General features: G+C 49.1%; 1 protein-coding gene across 1 annotated transcript in view; it reads left to right on the forward strand.

The window, feature by feature from the left end:
- The window catches only part of TDRD9 (tudor domain containing 9), an 89,317-nt gene extending 72,688 nt beyond the window's left edge, over nucleotides 1-16,629 (forward strand). Inside the window, exons 33-35 of the mRNA XM_018065936.1 lie at nucleotides 3,832-3,950; nucleotides 11,763-11,835; nucleotides 15,910-16,629. Of these exons, the coding sequence (XP_017921425.1) occupies nucleotides 3,832-3,950; nucleotides 11,763-11,835; nucleotides 15,910-16,011 (294 nt within the window). The 3' untranslated portion in view covers nucleotides 16,012-16,629. The remainder of the gene's footprint in view (nucleotides 1-3,831; nucleotides 3,951-11,762; nucleotides 11,836-15,909) is intronic.

Consider the following 16,901-nt stretch of genomic DNA (forward strand, 5'->3'; position numbering starts at 1 on the left):
CCTGCCAGTGCAAGAGACAGAAGTGTCGTGGGCCCCATCCCAGGATCGGGAAGGTTCCCTGGAGGAGGGCATGGCAACCCACTCCAGTATTCTTGCCTGGAGAATCCCATGGACAGAGGAGCCTGGTGGGCCACAGTTCATGGGGTCGCAAAGAGTTGGACGTGACTGAGCAAGTGAGCACGTGTGCCCGTACACACCAAGTAGGGTTTGGGGGATAATTGCATTGAAGCAGGTGAGGGAAAAGGAATTTTGGAAAACAGTGCTCGACTGGTACCAGTGAGGCTATAGATGGGAAGAAAATGCACATAAACACTGTTCTCTCCTTGGTAAAGCTGTTCTCGAGGAGTGCAAGCTCTGAAATGGCTCGGCGTGTTGCTGGAGTTGAACGGGTGAGTGAGGGATGTGGGCGCCAGTTTCTTACTGTGGGACAGGGCCTGAGGTGGGCAGGAGAGGACGGGCAGGCACACGCTGTGAAGCAGGGTGGCCAAGAGGCAGGGCTCGGGGTCTTCATGTCTGCATGCAGGCAAGTCACATGTTCATGGAAAGTGAAAGTTGCTCAGCTGTGTCCAGCTCTTTGCAACCCCATGGCCTGGAATTCTCCAGGCCAGAGTACTGGAGTGGGTAGCCTTTCCCTTCTCCAGGGGACCTTCCCAACCCAGAGATTGAACCTAGGTCTCCCACATTGCAGGCGGATTCTTTACCAGCTGAGCCACAGTACGTGATCTCAAACACGTGCCTGGATTCCCCAGTGCTCTGAGAGCCAGAAACAAAGGCAGCCAGTAGTCCGCCACGAACAAACCCAGGGCCCTGATGGTAGTTTCTGATAGGATTTTCCGATAAGAAGATATGGGGCTCCCCGGAGAAATGGGCAGAGGAAGTACGTGAGTCTGGGGCTCCTCGTAGTGCCGGGAAGTGAAGATGGCCTCAGGAAACAAGGGCACACCTGTGCCAGGGCTGGAGCAGTTAGAGCCACAGGATAAATGGTGTTGTGTTGGATGATAACCCAAGAGTGAACGGGGATATAAACCGGTGATTGAATAAACAAATGAGGAGAAGAGACCAATCTTCTGTCCTGGGGAATTCCCAGCAGCACTCTAGAGGTGAAGCTGGAACTTCCCCTTCCCCCTCCCCCTGCTTTAGGAGCGGACTAGACTTAGTGAACGGCTTTCACTAAGCCTGGCAGACACTGCCTGGGCTCAGTGCCCAAGGCCAGCATCACCAGTGACCCGTCGTGGTGATGGCACACACATCCTGATGTGATGGAGTGAGAAGGGCCCTTGTGTCTGTGGGCTTCTCCCCCAAATTCACCATCCCAACCTAGTCATGTGAGAAGCATCACGTAAGCCCAAACTAGGGGCCATCTCCCAAGATACCTGACTCAGAACTGTCAGGGTCTCAAAAGACAGGAAAAGCCTGAGGATCTGCCCAGGAGCAGGAGGAGGCTGGGGAGACGTGACTGCAGGTGCCATGGATTGGGTCCAGGAATGGGAAGAGGACGCCAGTGGAAAAGCCGGTCAGAGCCTGGTGTCTGGTTACAAGTGTGCCCAGGTTGATCCTTGGCTGTGACTGCTGGACCGTGGGGGGCATGGTGCGGGAAGGGTGAGGGGCGCGGTTCATTCAGGTTTTTCTGTAAGGTGGCCCCAGTAGCAGTTCTCTGTCTTTAACTTTATCCGAGACAGTTTTGTTGGATTGTGTTGTGACAGGTGTCAGTATCAGCATTCATCTTTAAAAAAAGCTTATCAAAGTTGGTGAATTTTTGTGTAGCCATTTTAATACTGAAGATGGAAAAGAAAGCAACGTTTTTGGTGCATTACACTTTATTTAGAGAAAGGTAAATCCTACTGAAATGCAGACAAAGTTTGTGCAGCACATGGACAAGATGCTGTTGCTGAGCGAGTGTGGCAAAAGTGGTCTGCGAAGTTTTGTGCTGGAGATTTGTCTCTGGATGATGCTCCGTGGTCAGGTAGATCAGTTGAAGTTGACAGTGATCAAATTGAGACCTTACTGGAGAAGAATCAACGTAATATGACGCAGGAGAGAGCCGACATACTCAAAATATCCAAATCGAGCTTTGAAAGTCATTTGCACCAGCTTGGTTATGTTAATGACTACGATGTTTGGGCTCCATGTAGCTGAAGAAGAGCTTCTTGATTGCATTACTGCATGTGATTCTTTACTTAGATATAACAGAACCATCCTGTCTTTAAAACAGATTGTGGTGGGCTCTGAAAAGTGAATCCTGTGCATTGATGTGGAACAGAAAGGATTATGGGGCAAGTGAAATGAACCGTCACCAACCACACCAAAGGCCGGTCTTCATCCAAAGAAGGCAATGTTGTGTTTATGGTGGGATTGGAAGGGCGTCCTCTGTTATGAGCTCCCTCTGGAAAACCAAACGATTAATTCCAGCAAGTACTGGTTCCAGTTAGACCAGTGGAAGGCGACACTTGACGAGAGCGTCCGGAATTAGTCAGCAGGAGACCTTTCATCTTCCATCACGATAACACAGACAGTATGCTTCCCTGGTGGCCGGGCAAAAGCTCTTACAGCTTGGCTGGGAAGTTCCAGTTCATCCACCGTATTCGGCAGACATTGCACCGTTGGATGTCTGTTTACTTTGGTCTTTACAGAATTCTGTTAGTGGGAAAAATTTCAGTTCCCTCTAAGGCTGTAAAAGACGCCTGGAACAGTTCTTTTCTCAAAAAGATAAAAAGTTTTTGGAAAGACGGAGTTATGAAGTTGCCTGAAAAATCACAGAAGGTAGTAGAACAAAACAGTGAATACATTGAACAAAGTCCTTGGTGAACATGAAAAAGGTGTCTTTTATTTTTACTCAGAAAACAAAGGGACTTACTGGTGGCGCAGCGGGTGAGAATCGCTCTGCCAGTGCAGGGCACTCGGGTTCAGTCCCTGGCCTGGGAAGATCCCGCACGCCTCGGAGCCCCTGAGCCCGCGTGCCGCAGCTGCTGGGGCCTGTGCGCCACAGCGGGAGTAGCACGGCGGGAAGTCTGGGCATCACAATGAAGAAGCGCCCCGCGGCACGGCTAGAGAGAGCCCGCGGCAGCAGTGGAGACCCAGCGCCGCCGTGAATAAATGAACCGGTAAACAGCCTAAGGAGCCCTCGGCAGCCCAGCACTTCAGGCTGTCTCTAGGTTGCCTGCAGCACCCACCACAGTGTCAGCGCCCTGGAAACAGTTGCCAGTGTGCAGCAAATTCAAGGGCTGCTTTTTGGAACTTCGTGGAGTTGTTTTTTTTTTCTCCCTGAATGTTTTTGATCCAAGATTTGTTGACTCCACAGATACAGGGGCTTCCTGTGTATAAGATACAAGTAGGCTTTGACCAGTGTAGCCCGGTGGCTAAACCATTGCATTCCAGAACAGAAGTTTAGAGAGTGTGCTTACACTGAAAAGTCTGAACCCTCCTTACTGGGTTTTTTTTCTTTTTCTTTTGTCATTGTTTCTTAAATTATGATAGTTGGTGGCTCAGACAGCAAGAATCTGCCTGCAGTGCCGGAGACCTGGGTTCAGTCCCTGGGTCGGGAAGATCCCCTGAAGGAAATAGCAACCCACTCCAGTGTTCTTGCCTGGAAATCGCATGGACAGAGGAGCCTGGTCCAGGGCTACGGTCCTTGGGGTTGTCAGGAGTCTGACACGACTGAGAGACTGCACTTTCACTTTGCGGGTGTCGTTTTTGCTTTGATAATTTGTTCCAGAAACCATGCTGACGTAATTGTGAAAATATTAAATCGAATGTTTATGAGTTATTTAAATGTGGGTTGAGATTCAGTCATGGTAGAACCATGTGAGCATGTACATTGCCATCTGTTTACAGATTAATATTCTCAGAGCTGCTGTCAACAAGCTTGTGTGCGATGGGCCGAATGGATCGAAGTGTCTTGGGCCGGAAAGGATCGCCCAGTTACAGGATAACAGTCGCCAGAAACTTTTAGGGTGAGCTGTGTGGCCACGTGGGCTTCTTTCTTAGCCGTCTGGACTGTGAGTGTCTTGCACTGTCTGTGACACAATGCATTGTGCTGGGTTAAGGCTCTGAAGTGGGGACATGTCTCCGAGGTGCCGGGACAGAGGCCTCAGCTTCCTGGGAGCAGCGGGCTGTGTCCGCTGGGAGCCGGGCAGGAAGCAGGGTGGTGTGCAAACAGCATGATAAAGAGAGCCCTCCAAACGGCACCAGCAGGGCAGAGGGAGTCCACGGAGTCCACGGTGGGCACCTTGAGGGCGGAGAGATGAGGGGCCCCAGGCTCGAGGACCACCTCATAGGAGTTGGGCCCCTCTCATGAGTTTCCCAGCTGGCTCTAGCTTGCCGCTTGCTGGACTCCCCATTGACCGAGGCCAGCCAGAAGCCTTGCGACCGGGGCCCTCACTGGGGCAGCCTGTGAGGTCAGGCCAGCCTGGAGGGTGCAGAGGACACGGTGGGGAGGAGCCCATGGAGGCCCACAGTGGGGCCCTGCGAGCTGTTCTCAGCCTCTCTCCCGGGCTGGCCGCACCCCCTGCCAGGCCTGGGATGGTGGCCTGGGCCGCCGGGAGCCAGCTGAGGACAGCGGGCCGCGGGCCGACAGGCACAGCGCTGCCTTTGCGACCGCAGCAGAGGCTGAGCTGTGCTTTACGTCGAAGGTCACACGCAGCACAGAGGCCTTCTCAGTGTGTGTGCCCCGGCGGATGCGCCACGCGGCCAGCACCGGAGCAACGCTGTGCTGTAAAACACTGGAGGTGCTCATCAAACTGGGAGACCCCCAGCAAGATCCGCATGGGAGGAGCGGCGAGTCTGCACGGTGTCAGAGGCCCTTGCCCCGCTGCAGCTGTGCTCGCAGCAGCAAGGCCGCGGCTCATCCGGAGGGACCCGCTCTGCCCTGCGTGTCCTGAGGGCACCCCCAGCCCCAGGGCGGGCGGCCGTCCTGACTTGCTGGGCTGCGCATGGGGAGCGGGAGGTTGGCTGCAGGTCAGTGGTGGTTAGTAAGTGTGTGGAGTTGTGCTAAGCGCCACACAACTTATTACAATGTTTCTGTCATCCCCAAGCTCACTTACAAATAACCTTAGAACGGAGTGGTGGGGATAGTCACACAACACTGCAAATCTACTAAAATCATTAAATTGCATACTTAGAGAGAATTAGTTTGCGGTGTGTAATGACCTCAAAAAGCTGTTTTTAGGAGCACCAGTTCTTCTGTCCATTTGTCAGCATCTCCTGTCCCCACCCAAACTCCAGGCACCCTCTGGCCTCTTACGGTCTCTGTAGATTTGTCTTCTCTGAAAATTTTTTATAACTGACCGAATGATCTGAAAGCTCTGGCTTCATTTGTTTAGCCGAGTGTGTTTGCGGTTCACCCGTGTTTGATGTGTGTATTCTTTTTAACGACTAATGCTCCACCGTGTGTGTGTGTCATGCTTCGTCTGCCCACTCACCAGGCGTTGAAACGCTTGGGTTGTTTGCAGTGTTAGGCTGTTTTGAGTAGTGCACCTCTGGAAAGGCACGCAGGCTTTGAATGGATATGTATCGTCTTCTCTCTTGGGTAGATACCTAGGAGTGGAAGTGGTGGGTTCTATGGTAAATTTGTTAGTTTTTTAAGAGATGGACAAACTGGTTTTCAAGGTGACTCGCATATCACGTTCCCACCAGCAAGGTGTGACCGTTTCCTTTTCTCCACAGCCTTGCCTGCGCTTGGTTGTGAGTTGTTTATTGTAGTTAATCTAGTGGCCTTACAGTGCAGTTAGTCGTGTCTAACTCTCTGCGACCCCAGGGACTGCAGCACACGAGGCTTCCCTGTCCATCACCAAGTCCCAGAGTGTGCTCAAACTCACGTCCATCGAGTTGGTGATGCCATCCAACATTCTCATCCTCTGTTGTCCCCTTCTCCTACCTTCAATCTTGCCCAGCATCAGGGTCTTTTCCAGTGAGTCGGTTCTTTGCATCAGCTGGCCAAAGTACGGAGCTTCAGCTTCACCATCAGTCCTTCCAATGAACATTCAGGACTGATCTCCTTCAGGATGGACTGGTTGGATCTCCTTGCAGTCCAAGGGATTCTCAGGAGTCTCCTCCAACACCACAATTCAAAAACATCAATTCTTTGGCACTCAGCTTTCTTTATGGTCCAACTCACATCCATTCATGACCACTGGAAGACCATAGCCTTGACAAGATGGACCTTTGTCGGCAGCGTCTCTGCCTTTTAATATGCTAAGTTGGTCATAGCTTTTCTTCCAAGGAGCAAGCGTCTTTTAATTTCATGGCTGCAGTCACCATCTGCAGTGATTTTGGAGCCAAGAAAATGAAGTCTGTCACAGTTTCCACTGTTTCCCATCTATTTGCCGTGAAGGGATGGGACCGGGTGCCATGCTCTTCGTTCTTTGAACGTTGAGTTTTGAGCCAGCTTTTTCAGTCGTCTTTTTCACCTTCATCAGGAGGCTCTTTAGTTCCTCTTTGCTTTCTGCCATAAGGGTGTCATCATCTGCATATCTGAGGTTATTGACATTTCAGATCTTTCACCTGCTTTTTGATTGGGTTGATTGTGCTCTTGTTACTGAGCTGTTGACATTCTGAATGCTTGCGAAAGTCTCTTATGAGTCTGATTTGCAGATGCTTGCCCCGTCGTGTAGCTTGCCTTTTCATTTCCACTTCTGTTTTCATGTTCTGAAGAGCGCGCAGACGGGGTGTTGGTGCCGTCGCTTCACCTCTGGTGTGGCGCGTGCCTCTGGTGTTCTGTCCACCGTCACACGAGTTTTCTCCTCTGTTCCCGTCTCTCATACTTGTGCTCAGTTGCTCAGTCGTGTCCGACTCTTTGTGACCTCGTGGACGGGCCCCTCTGTCCGTGGGAGTTTCCAGGCAAGGAAACGGGCGTGGGTTGCCATCTCCTTCTCCAGGGCATCTTCCTGACCCAGGGATTGCGCCTGAGTCCCGTGTGTCTCCTGCATTAGCAGGCGAGACTTTACCACTGCACCGCCTTCTTGTGTTTAGGTTTCTGACCCATTTTGAGATGATATGGTGGATGACATGTAAGTGTCTTCGAAGTTTGTTTCTTCACATATGACCATCCACTTGTTATATGTTATAACATAATTTGCTGAAGAACTTTCTTTTCCCTCCTTGAATTACAGTGGCACCTGTCAAAAATAACTTGGCCACGAGTGTGAAGGCTTATTCATGGACTTCCTCTTGTTCTGTTGGCTGGTGTGTGTTTTAATAGTGATGCTTGAAACTGAGCAGTGTTAGCCCTTGTGCCCCGTTCTTCTTCTCCAGCATTGCTCCTACTTTTCTAGGTCCTCTTCCTTTCCACATGCAGGTCAGGTCCAGCTTGCCAGTGTCTGCAGTGACCTTGTAGGAGTCGTGATGGGGATTGCGTCGAATCTGCAGATCAGTTTGAGGAGAATCGCTGTCTGATCAGCATTGGCTTGTTGGGCCCCCCAGGATGGAGCGTCTGTTAGACACCCTTCAGTTTCCCTTAACACTTCATGGTTTTCAGTGTGCAGTGCTTGCACTTTTGTTAAATTATTTCTCAATATTTTTGTCTTGTTGATGCTATTGTGAGTTTAAATAATTTTCTTTGTTTTTGCCTTGTAAATTGCTACAAATGAACGATTGATTTTTATATCCTGGTCTTTTGTCCCATGACCTTAGTAAATGGTCAGTGCTGGCAGTTCTTGTAGGTTCTTTAGGATCTCCTGCACATGGGATTCCGTCTGTGAGTAAAGACAGTTTTACTTCCTCCTTTCCAGTCTGTATGCTCGCAATTTTCCCCCCGTTTTATTCTGCTGGTTAGAACCCTCAATATGTTGTTAAACAGAGGTGATGGGAGCACTTGCCCCTGCCTCGGTCCCAGTATCAGCGAGAAGCCTTGCCGCTCGCTGAGTGTGGTAGCTGTAGGCGGTCTGTAGCCGCTCTCCATCAGGTTCAAGGGGTTCCTTTCTGTCCCTAGTGTGCTGGCAGCTTTTACTGGGGAAGGATGTGACATTTTACCCACGTCTTTTTTGTGTCTGTGAGAAAGTTGTGTTTTTTAAAATTTATAGAGTGTATTATATTAATTGCTCTTTGGATGTTACAACTAGCTTTGCATTCTTGGGATGAATTCTACTTAGTAATTCTTTTGATAAACTCGTTTGCTGTTTCTGTTGTTAGGGTTTTCCCTCTGTGTTTATGAGGCTCACTCACTGGTCTGAAGTTTCCTGTGATTTCTTTGTCAGATTTGGTATCAGAGTGGCACTGGCTTCACAGAACGAGTTTAGGAAGTGTTTCCTGCCTCTCTGTTTTCAGAAAGAGTTTGTGTAGGATCGATATTATCTCTTTAAATATTTGATTGAGTTTACCAATGAAATCATCTGAACTTGGACGTCTCTGTGTGTGAAGATTTGAAATTACTACTTCAATTTCTTGTGTTTTAGGTCGGTTCAGATTTTCTATTTCGTTTTAAGTCAGTTTTGATAATTCGTGTCTTTCTAAGAATTTTGCTCAGTTCGTGTAAATGAACTAGTTGGCATACAGTTGTTCAGAATCTTCTCCAGGAGTCCTTTTCTCTGGACAGTCGGCAGTCACGTCCCCCTTTCTTGCTTTGGATTTTTGTGTATTGCCTCTCTTTTTTCTTGGTTAGCTTAGCCAAAGTTTATCAATTCTATTGATCTCTTCAAAGAACTAACGTTTGGTTTTGTTGATTTTTTTCCCCCCAGTGTTCATCTTTTCTGTTTCGTTGATGTTTACTCTCATCGCAATTATTCCCTTACTTCTGGTTGCTTTGGGCCTAACTTGCTCCTTTTCCAATTTCGCAGCTTAGGAGCTTTGATCATTACTTTGAGGACTCCTTTTCTGTTGCAGACATTTAAACCTGTAAGGTCGCCTCCGTTACTGTTCTTGCTGCATCCCATACTGTTTGATCAGTGGTGTTCTGATTGTAACTCTTTTAAAAGTGGTCTCTAGTTTCCCTTGTGACTTCTTCTTGATGCATTATTTAGGAGCATATTGTTTAATTGTCAAATATTTTTTTTGAGATTTTCCAAATATTTTATGTTGTTAATATATAATGTATTTCCATTGTAGGCATTATACTGAAATGAATGACTTCAGTCTTTCATAATTTTCTTTTAAAATGTATTGAGACTTGCTTTATGGCCTGGCACACAGACCTTCCTGGAAAGTGTTCCTTGCTCACGAGAGAAGAATATATGTGTTGTTGGGTGGGGTGCTCTATAGATGCTGGGTGGGTCTGTGGTGGATGGTGGTCCGGGATTCACTATGCTTGCTGATTTTCTGTCTAGTTCTATGAAAACCGAAACTGGGATATTAAAATTTCTAATTATCGAAATAGTATTTCTCTTCTCAGCTCTTGTCAGTTTCCCTTTTATGTCTTTTGGGGCTCTGTTAGACATGTTTACATCTATAATTGTTGCTTCTTCCTGAGGTATTAGCCCTTTGATCATTATGAAATCTCTACTCTGATAATATTTGTTGTTTAAAAGTCTGTTTTGTCTGATGCAGCTGTTCTGCTGGGTTTGGTTACTGTTTGGTTGCTGTTTCCATGACATAACTTTTCCTGTCCTTTTAATTGAAAGGGCCTGTCTGCTTCTTTGCAGACCTTCTTTGTGCCCCACTCCCGCTCTCTCCTCCTTCCGGACTCCCGTTGTATCGTGTTTGTGTACAACTGATGTTGTCCCGCTGGTCTTGGAGGCTCTGAGCACTTTTTCCTCCTCCTCCTCCTCCCTGTCGTTCAGTTAGGTAACGTCCATTGCTCTGTCCTTAAGTTCACTGACTCTGTTCGTCCATCTCACACTTACAGATTCCTATAAGGACGTCTTCATTTTAGTTATTGTACCTTTAAATTCTAAAGTTTCTCTTTGGTTCTTGTGTATAGTTTTAAACTTTTAGTGAGATTACCTTTGAGTTATTATCATCATATTTTCCTCTGTTTCTTTAAACATGGTTTGCTTTAGTTCTTTGTATCTGCTTGCAGTGACCTCTTTGAAGTCTTACCTGCTAAACCCATATCCGAGCCCACTCAGCCAGCTTCTGTTGCCTGCTCTCCTTTTTATTCCTGAGTATGGGTCACACATCCCTGTTTCTCATGTATTTTGCTAAAGATTGAGTATTTTAGGTAACGCAGTATATTAATGTAGGGTTTTGATTCTTCCCTGCAGAATTTTTCAGAATGGGTTTCCCTACCATGTTGTAAGGCCACTAATACCTGTTTGCTTTTTTTAAAATTCTTTCATTTTTCAGCCTGGCTTGTTAGGGGTTGTCCTTGTGTCTGCATTGCTTAGTGCTCAGCCATTGATGAATCAGAAGTTGTGCTTGGACCCCTGAATCATTAAGGTTTGCGCCCTGTGCTGGTGGGTCTGTGTGTGAGTTGGCAGTACCTCTAGACTTTAGGCAGTGTTAAGCTCTTTTCTGGCTTGTATTTTTTGCCAGGGCCCTGTGGCAGGCTGGGGGCCTTCCTAGGGCTCTCTGCACCTGTGTGTGCAGCTTCTCCATCACCCTGGGGTCCTCTGGGAGCCCCACTGGCCTCTGCCACTCTTGGCCACAAGGTCTTCCTTGGGCATTTCTGGGGAGTCTGCTGGTCTGCACTGGCCCCAAGCAGGACCAAGGCCAAAGGCTCGCAGAGCTGGGGGCTTTCTCTCTTCGTTTCCTCCTGCGCTCGTCTGACTGTGCTGCCAGGCGTGAGGCTTCACCCTCTGCTGCAGACCAAGTGAGCTCAGTCTGGCCATGAGCACCATGAGCATCTGTGCTCACAGCCCGCTCCCCTGGGGCTCTGGAGTGCCAGGCCGAGCTGCTGGGGCACAGCCAGCTCCCTTGAAGCTCTGGAGTGCCAGGTCGAGCTGCTAGGATGGATGTGAGTGTGGCGGGGAGCAGCCCCAGGCTTGAACTCCGCAGACTACTCTTGCTGCCTAGAGTTCAGCAGTTTTTCTTGAATGAATGCTTCTGAACTTGTTTGCTTTTGGTTAACATCCAGAGCCTTCAGATATGTTCCTTGGACAATCGTGTCTAGTTTTATAGTTGTTGGGGAGGAAGGAGGTGCAAGAAGATTTGCAAACTTCTTTATTCTCTTATTGCTAGAATTCTCTCTCTCAGCCTTTTGACATTTCTAGCTTGTCACAGCTGCTTAGAGTAAATGGTGTAACAGTTCCTGTTACGTTTCCCAGAACTTGCCTCAGTGACGCAGAGATGCTCGGTAATGGAGCTGCCTCCACTGGTTACCAGGGGAACACAGAGCGCAGCGGTCACCTTAGAGGCCACGCCACTCCATTCTTTTCCTGCTCTTGAATGTATGAAAGTGAAACTCAGTCACTCAGTTGTGACAGTTTGTGATCCCATGGACTATATAGTCCATGAAATTCTCCAGGCCAGAATACTGGTGTGGGTAGCCTTTCCCTTCTCCAGGGGATCTTCCCAACCCAGGGAGCGAACCCAGGTCTCCCGCATTGTGAGCAGATTCTTTACCAGCTGAGCCACAAGGGAAGCCCAAGAATACCGGAATGGGTAGCCTAGCCCTTCGCCAGTGGATCTTTCTGACCCAGGAATTGAACCCGGGTCTCCTGCATTGCAGGCAGATTCTTTACCAACTGAACTATCAGGGAAGCTCTTTTGAATGTATAGTGGATTAAAATATTCTCTGATCACAATTACATAAATTTTGACCTTTAAAAAACTTACTGGAGTTATAATTCTGAGCAAAAGTACATAGAGTTTAAATCTCTTTAAATATCATACTAGTGTTTTCAGTTACTAACATATAATTAAGATGACTTAAACTCTCTTTTTTAAAATTTTAGTTTGTTCTGTCAATTGAAACCAAGAGAGAAGGTTGTTCCTAAGTGGCATGAGAAGCCGTACGAGTGGAATCAGGTAAGCGAGAAACCTGAGGGGATGTGGGCCGCCTGCCCCCAGGACGGACAGGGAGGGCCCTCTGGAGGGGCTCCGGGTGGAGGATGTGCGAGAGCAGAGGGGGACGGACGGCAGAGCGGGCAGCGCGGTCAGCCGGTCCGCCGGTGCGGCGCGGTCAGCCGGTCCGCCGGTGCGGCGCGGTCCGCCGGTGCGGCGTGTGGCGCGGCCGCGGGCAGCCTGCTGCTTCCGGATGGTGCGCTGCTCGGTTGCTCCGTCGTGTCCGACTCTCTGCTACCCCATGAGCTGTAGCCCTCCAGGCTCCTCTGGCCATGGAATTTTCCCCCAAAAATACTGGGGTGGGTTGCCATTTCTCTTCCAGGGGTCTTCCTGACCCAGGGATTGAACGCGAGTCTCCTGCATTGGCAGGTGGATTCTTTACCCCTGAGCCCCCGGAAGCCCTCTGGATAGTATACTGTATGTGAAAAGTTAGATGCCAGGCTAATCATCCTTTACTTCCAGATAAAACAGGTGCGGATGGCTGGGCGAGCACTCAGGGCACAGGGGTGGGCGTCTGGGCGGGCGCTCAGGGCACAGGCGTGGGCGTCTGGGCGGGCGTTCCAGGCACAGGGGTGGGCGTCTGGGCGGGCGTTCCAGGCACAGGTGTGGGCGTCTGGCCGAGCACTTAGTGCACGCTTGTTTTCATCTTCTTTGGTTGTCATGACGATGCGCCATCCACTGGGTGGCAAAAGCAGCAGCAGCTTGCTTCGTAGCAGTGGGAGGGGCTGGATGTGGGTGCTGCGGGCGCCAGCACTGTGGGGCTCTGCAAAGGGCTCTCCTCCTGCTTGGAGACATCCACCTTCTCACGGTGCCCTTGCGTGACAGAGAGTGGGTGGCACGCTCTCTGGGTCTCTTCCTGTAAGGGCACTAATCCATTGTGAGAGCCTCCCCCTCACCTCCGTCTAACCCGACTACTGCCCAAAGGCCCGCCTCCTAATACTGTTATACTGGGGGTCTGGATGACATGGATCAGCCCACAGCGCTTGTGAAGTGTGGCAGGGCCCACGCTGGGCACCGTGACATTTCCTGCCCATGAGATTTAGAGAAGACAATAGAATGTGCTTGCAGGAAAGGAGCCCAGGGAGGAATCTTAAGCTCTAATCCAAGAGCCAAGAGAAAAGAAGAGACATCAAAGGCAAAGGAGAAAGGGGAAGATATACCCAACGGACTGCAGGGTTCCAGAGAATAGCAGGGAGACCTAAGAAGGCCTTCTTAAGCGAACAGTGCAAAGAAATAGAGGAAAACATAGAGTGGGCAGGACTGGAGATCTCGGCAGGAAAATCAGAGAGATGAAGGGAACACTTCACGCAAAGATGGGCACATAAATGGACAGAAGTGGTACGGACCTAACAGAAGCAGAAGACGTTAAGAAGAGGTGGCAGGAAGACACAGAAGAGCTGTACAAAAAAGATCTCAGTGACCCAGATAACCAGGATGGTGTGATCACTCACCTAGAGCCAGACATGCTGGAATGTGGGCCTTAGGAAGCATCACTATGAACAAAGCTAGTGGAGGTGATGGAATTCCAGCTGAATTATTTCAAATCCTAAAAGATGATGCTGTGAAAGTGCTGCACTCAACATGCTAGCAAATTTGGACGACTCAGCAGTGGCCACAGGACTGGAAAAGGTCAATTTTCATTCCAATCCCAAAGAAAGGCAATGCCAAAGAATGCTCAAACTGCCGCACAGTTGCACTCATCTCACATGCTAGCAAAGTAATGCTCAAAATTCTCCAAACTAGGCTTCAACAGTATGTGAACCGAGAAGTTCCAGATTCACAAGCTAGATTTAGAAAAGGCAGAGGAATCAGAGATTAAATTGCCAACATCTGTTGGATCATGGAAAAAGCGAGGGAATTCCAGAAGACATCTGCTGCTTCATTGACTACGCTAAAGCCTTTGACCATGTGAAGGTGAAGGCGACGTCGCTCAGTCGTGTCCGACTCTTTGCGACCCCGTGGACTGTAGCCTACCAGGCTCCTCCGTCCATGGGATTTTCTAGGCCAGAATACTGGAGCGGGCTGCCATTTCCTTCTCCAGGGGATCGTCCCGACCCAGGAATCGAACCCAGGTCTCCCACATTGGAGGCAGGCGCTTTACCCTCTGAGCCACCAGGGAATCCCTGTGTGAAGTGAACTGTAAGTCCCTCAGTCGTGTCTGACTCTGCAATCCCATGGACTGCATGGAATTCTCCAGGCCAGAATACTGGAATGGGTAGTCTTTCCCTTTTCCAGGAGATCTTCCCAACCCAGGGGTCAAACCCAGGTCTCCCACATTGTAGGTGGATTCTTTACTAGCTGAGCCATAAGGGAAGCCCTTTGACTGTGTGGATCACAACAAACTATGGAAAATTCTTAAAGAGATGGGAATACCAGACCACCTTATCTGTCTCCTGAGAAACCTGTGTGAGGTCAAGAAGCAACAGTTAGAAGTGGACATGAACAACGGACTTGTTCCAGATTGGGTAAGGAGTACGTCAAGGCTGTATACTGTCACCTTGCTTATTTAACTTATATGCAGAGTCCATCATGTGAAATGCTAGGCTGGGTAAAGCACAAGCTGGAATCAAGATTGCCGAGAGAAATAACAACTTCAGAAATGCAAATGACACTACCCTTATGGCAGAAAGCAAAGAAGGACTAAAGATCCTTTTGATGAAAGTGAAAGAGGAGGGTGAAAAATCTGATTTAAAACTCAACATTCAGAAAACTAAGATCATGGTATCTGGTCCCAACACTTCATGGCCAATAGATGGAGGAAAAATGAAAACAGGGAGAGACTTTATTTTCTTGGGCTCCCAAATCACTGCAGATGGTGACTGCACCCATGACATTAAAAGACACTTGCTCCTTGGAAGAAAAGCTATGACAAACCTAGACAGGTTATTAAAAAGCAGAGATAACACTTTGACAGCAAAGGTCCATCTAGTCAAAGCTATGGTTTTTCCAGGAGTCGTGTATGGATGTGAGACTTAAGTCTGAGTGCTGAAGAATTGCTGCTTTTGAATTGTGCTGGAGAAGGTAGTTGGACTGCAAGGAGGTCAAACCAGTCCATCCTGAAGGAAGTCAACCCTGAATGTTTATTGGAAGGACTGATGCTGAACCTCTCTCTGAGACTTTGAAGAAGTCTCTCTGATGCTGAACCTCTCTCTGATTTGAAGAACTGACTCGTTGGAAAAGACCCTGACGCTGGGAAAGATGGAGGGCAGAGGGAGAAGGGGACGGCAGAGGATGAGATGGTTGGATGGTGTCGCTGACTTAACGGGTGTGACTTTGAGCCGACTCCGGGAGGTGGTGGAGGACAGAGGAGCCTGCATGCTGCAGTCCATGGGGTCGCAAAGAGTCGGACACGACTTAGTGGTTGAACAGCAGCAGTCCTAGAGCCAAGGCTGTCTTTATAAATAAGCCAGCTGGGGCACAGTGTCCTTATCCCTGTGGCAGGGGAAGTGAGACACTGCCCCCGGAGATGGTGTTTTCTGCTCCACGTCCGACGGTTACTTCTGTTGCAGCGCTCCTGCTGCCCACGTGCTCCGTGACGGGGTCCCCTGTTAGTGTGCTGAGCACCAATCACTGGAGCTGCTCCGCCACACGCACGAGGTCTGCCCTCGGGGAGGGACACGGAGCGGGTGCCGGCCGCCTCTCCCGCAGCCTCCATGGGGGGTGTGAAGCTAATAGCAAGACTTAGGAAGCCGAGTTCCATTCTGGGGTTGATGGGTTTCAGAAAACTTACACAGGCTCTAATGCCTCTGTGAAGTTACTGTTCATATTTACGTAAAAGAATGCATGGGAGATTTCTGAGTAAAGGTTACTGTATTGTTAACACGAATTGAAAGATGGCATAGCAGATGTATAGTATTTGGTGCTGTGAGAGTAGAGAAGCATTCTGTAAATATTCTTGGGACATAGGAGGAGTGCTTCCTGCCCTCTCTGTATACACACACACACACAAGAAGTCTGTGTGTGTGTGTGTAACTTTGTTTTACTCTATGTCTAGAAAAGCGCTGTGTCGGAGCCTGACTGGCCCTTTTGCCCCGACAGGTTGATCCGAAGCTGGTGATGGAGCAGGCGGACCGGGAGAGCAGCAGGGGCAAGAACACCTTCCTGTACCAGCTCCACAGGCTGATCGTGCTCAGCTCCTAGAGGGCCGGCGCCCGCCCCTGCGAGCCGCGCGCTGCGCTGCGGGCCGTTCCGGCCGGGCGCTCGCCTCCTCAGTGGGGGCTGCAGGGAGGTGTTTCTGTTCCCAGGGCTGGGAAAAGGCTGGTCTTCTCTAGAAACAGAAAATCACTGTATTAAACATTTTGGGAAAAATTGTTCTGAAGGAAGACTTCATCTGGAAAAAGGTTCTCTTTTGCTCTGTTATTAAAGTGGATATCCATAGGTAGTGTTCGGTGTCAGGTTCTGGGTCCAGCGTGGGTTCTGCCTTGTTGCCGTGGTTTAAATGCCTGGGCCCAGGGAGACCAGTGCTCCCAGCTGATCGCAAGAGGAAAGCTGGGTGTTCTTTTCCAAAACCATGTGGTCTTTACTAAGGTTTTTCCTCGAGGGGAAATATCTACTTTTGGTAAAAATACTTCCGTTTTGTGTATATCAGGTTTTTCCTTAAGTTGCAATTCTTAGTCCACGTTTTGGAAATGAGAGAGATCACCTGGTCACTAGTGTATCTAATAAAAGTATTAGACCGAGTTTGTTTCTGGCAGTTTTTAGTCAGAGGAGATTAAAATATATCTTGTTCTTAAAAAAAATAATCCAGATTTCTAAAACTGATAAAGGAGTGTTCAGTCGCTCAGTCGTGTCTGACTCTTCGCGACCCCGTGGACTGCAGCGCTCCAGGCCTCCCTGTGCATCACCAGCTCCCGGAGCTCAGCCTTGTTCACAGTCCAGCTCTCACATCCATACATGACCACTGGAAAAACCATAGCGTTGACTAGAGGTCCCTTTGTTGACAATGTCTCTGCTCTTTAATACGCTGTCTAGGTTGGTCATAGCTTTCCTTCCAAGGAGCAAGCGTCTTTTAATTTCATGGCTGCAGTCAC

This window comes from Capra hircus, chromosome 21 (assembly GCF_001704415.2).
Source record: "Capra hircus breed San Clemente chromosome 21, ASM170441v1, whole genome shotgun sequence".
NCBI lineage: Eukaryota > Metazoa > Chordata > Mammalia > Artiodactyla > Bovidae > Capra > Capra hircus.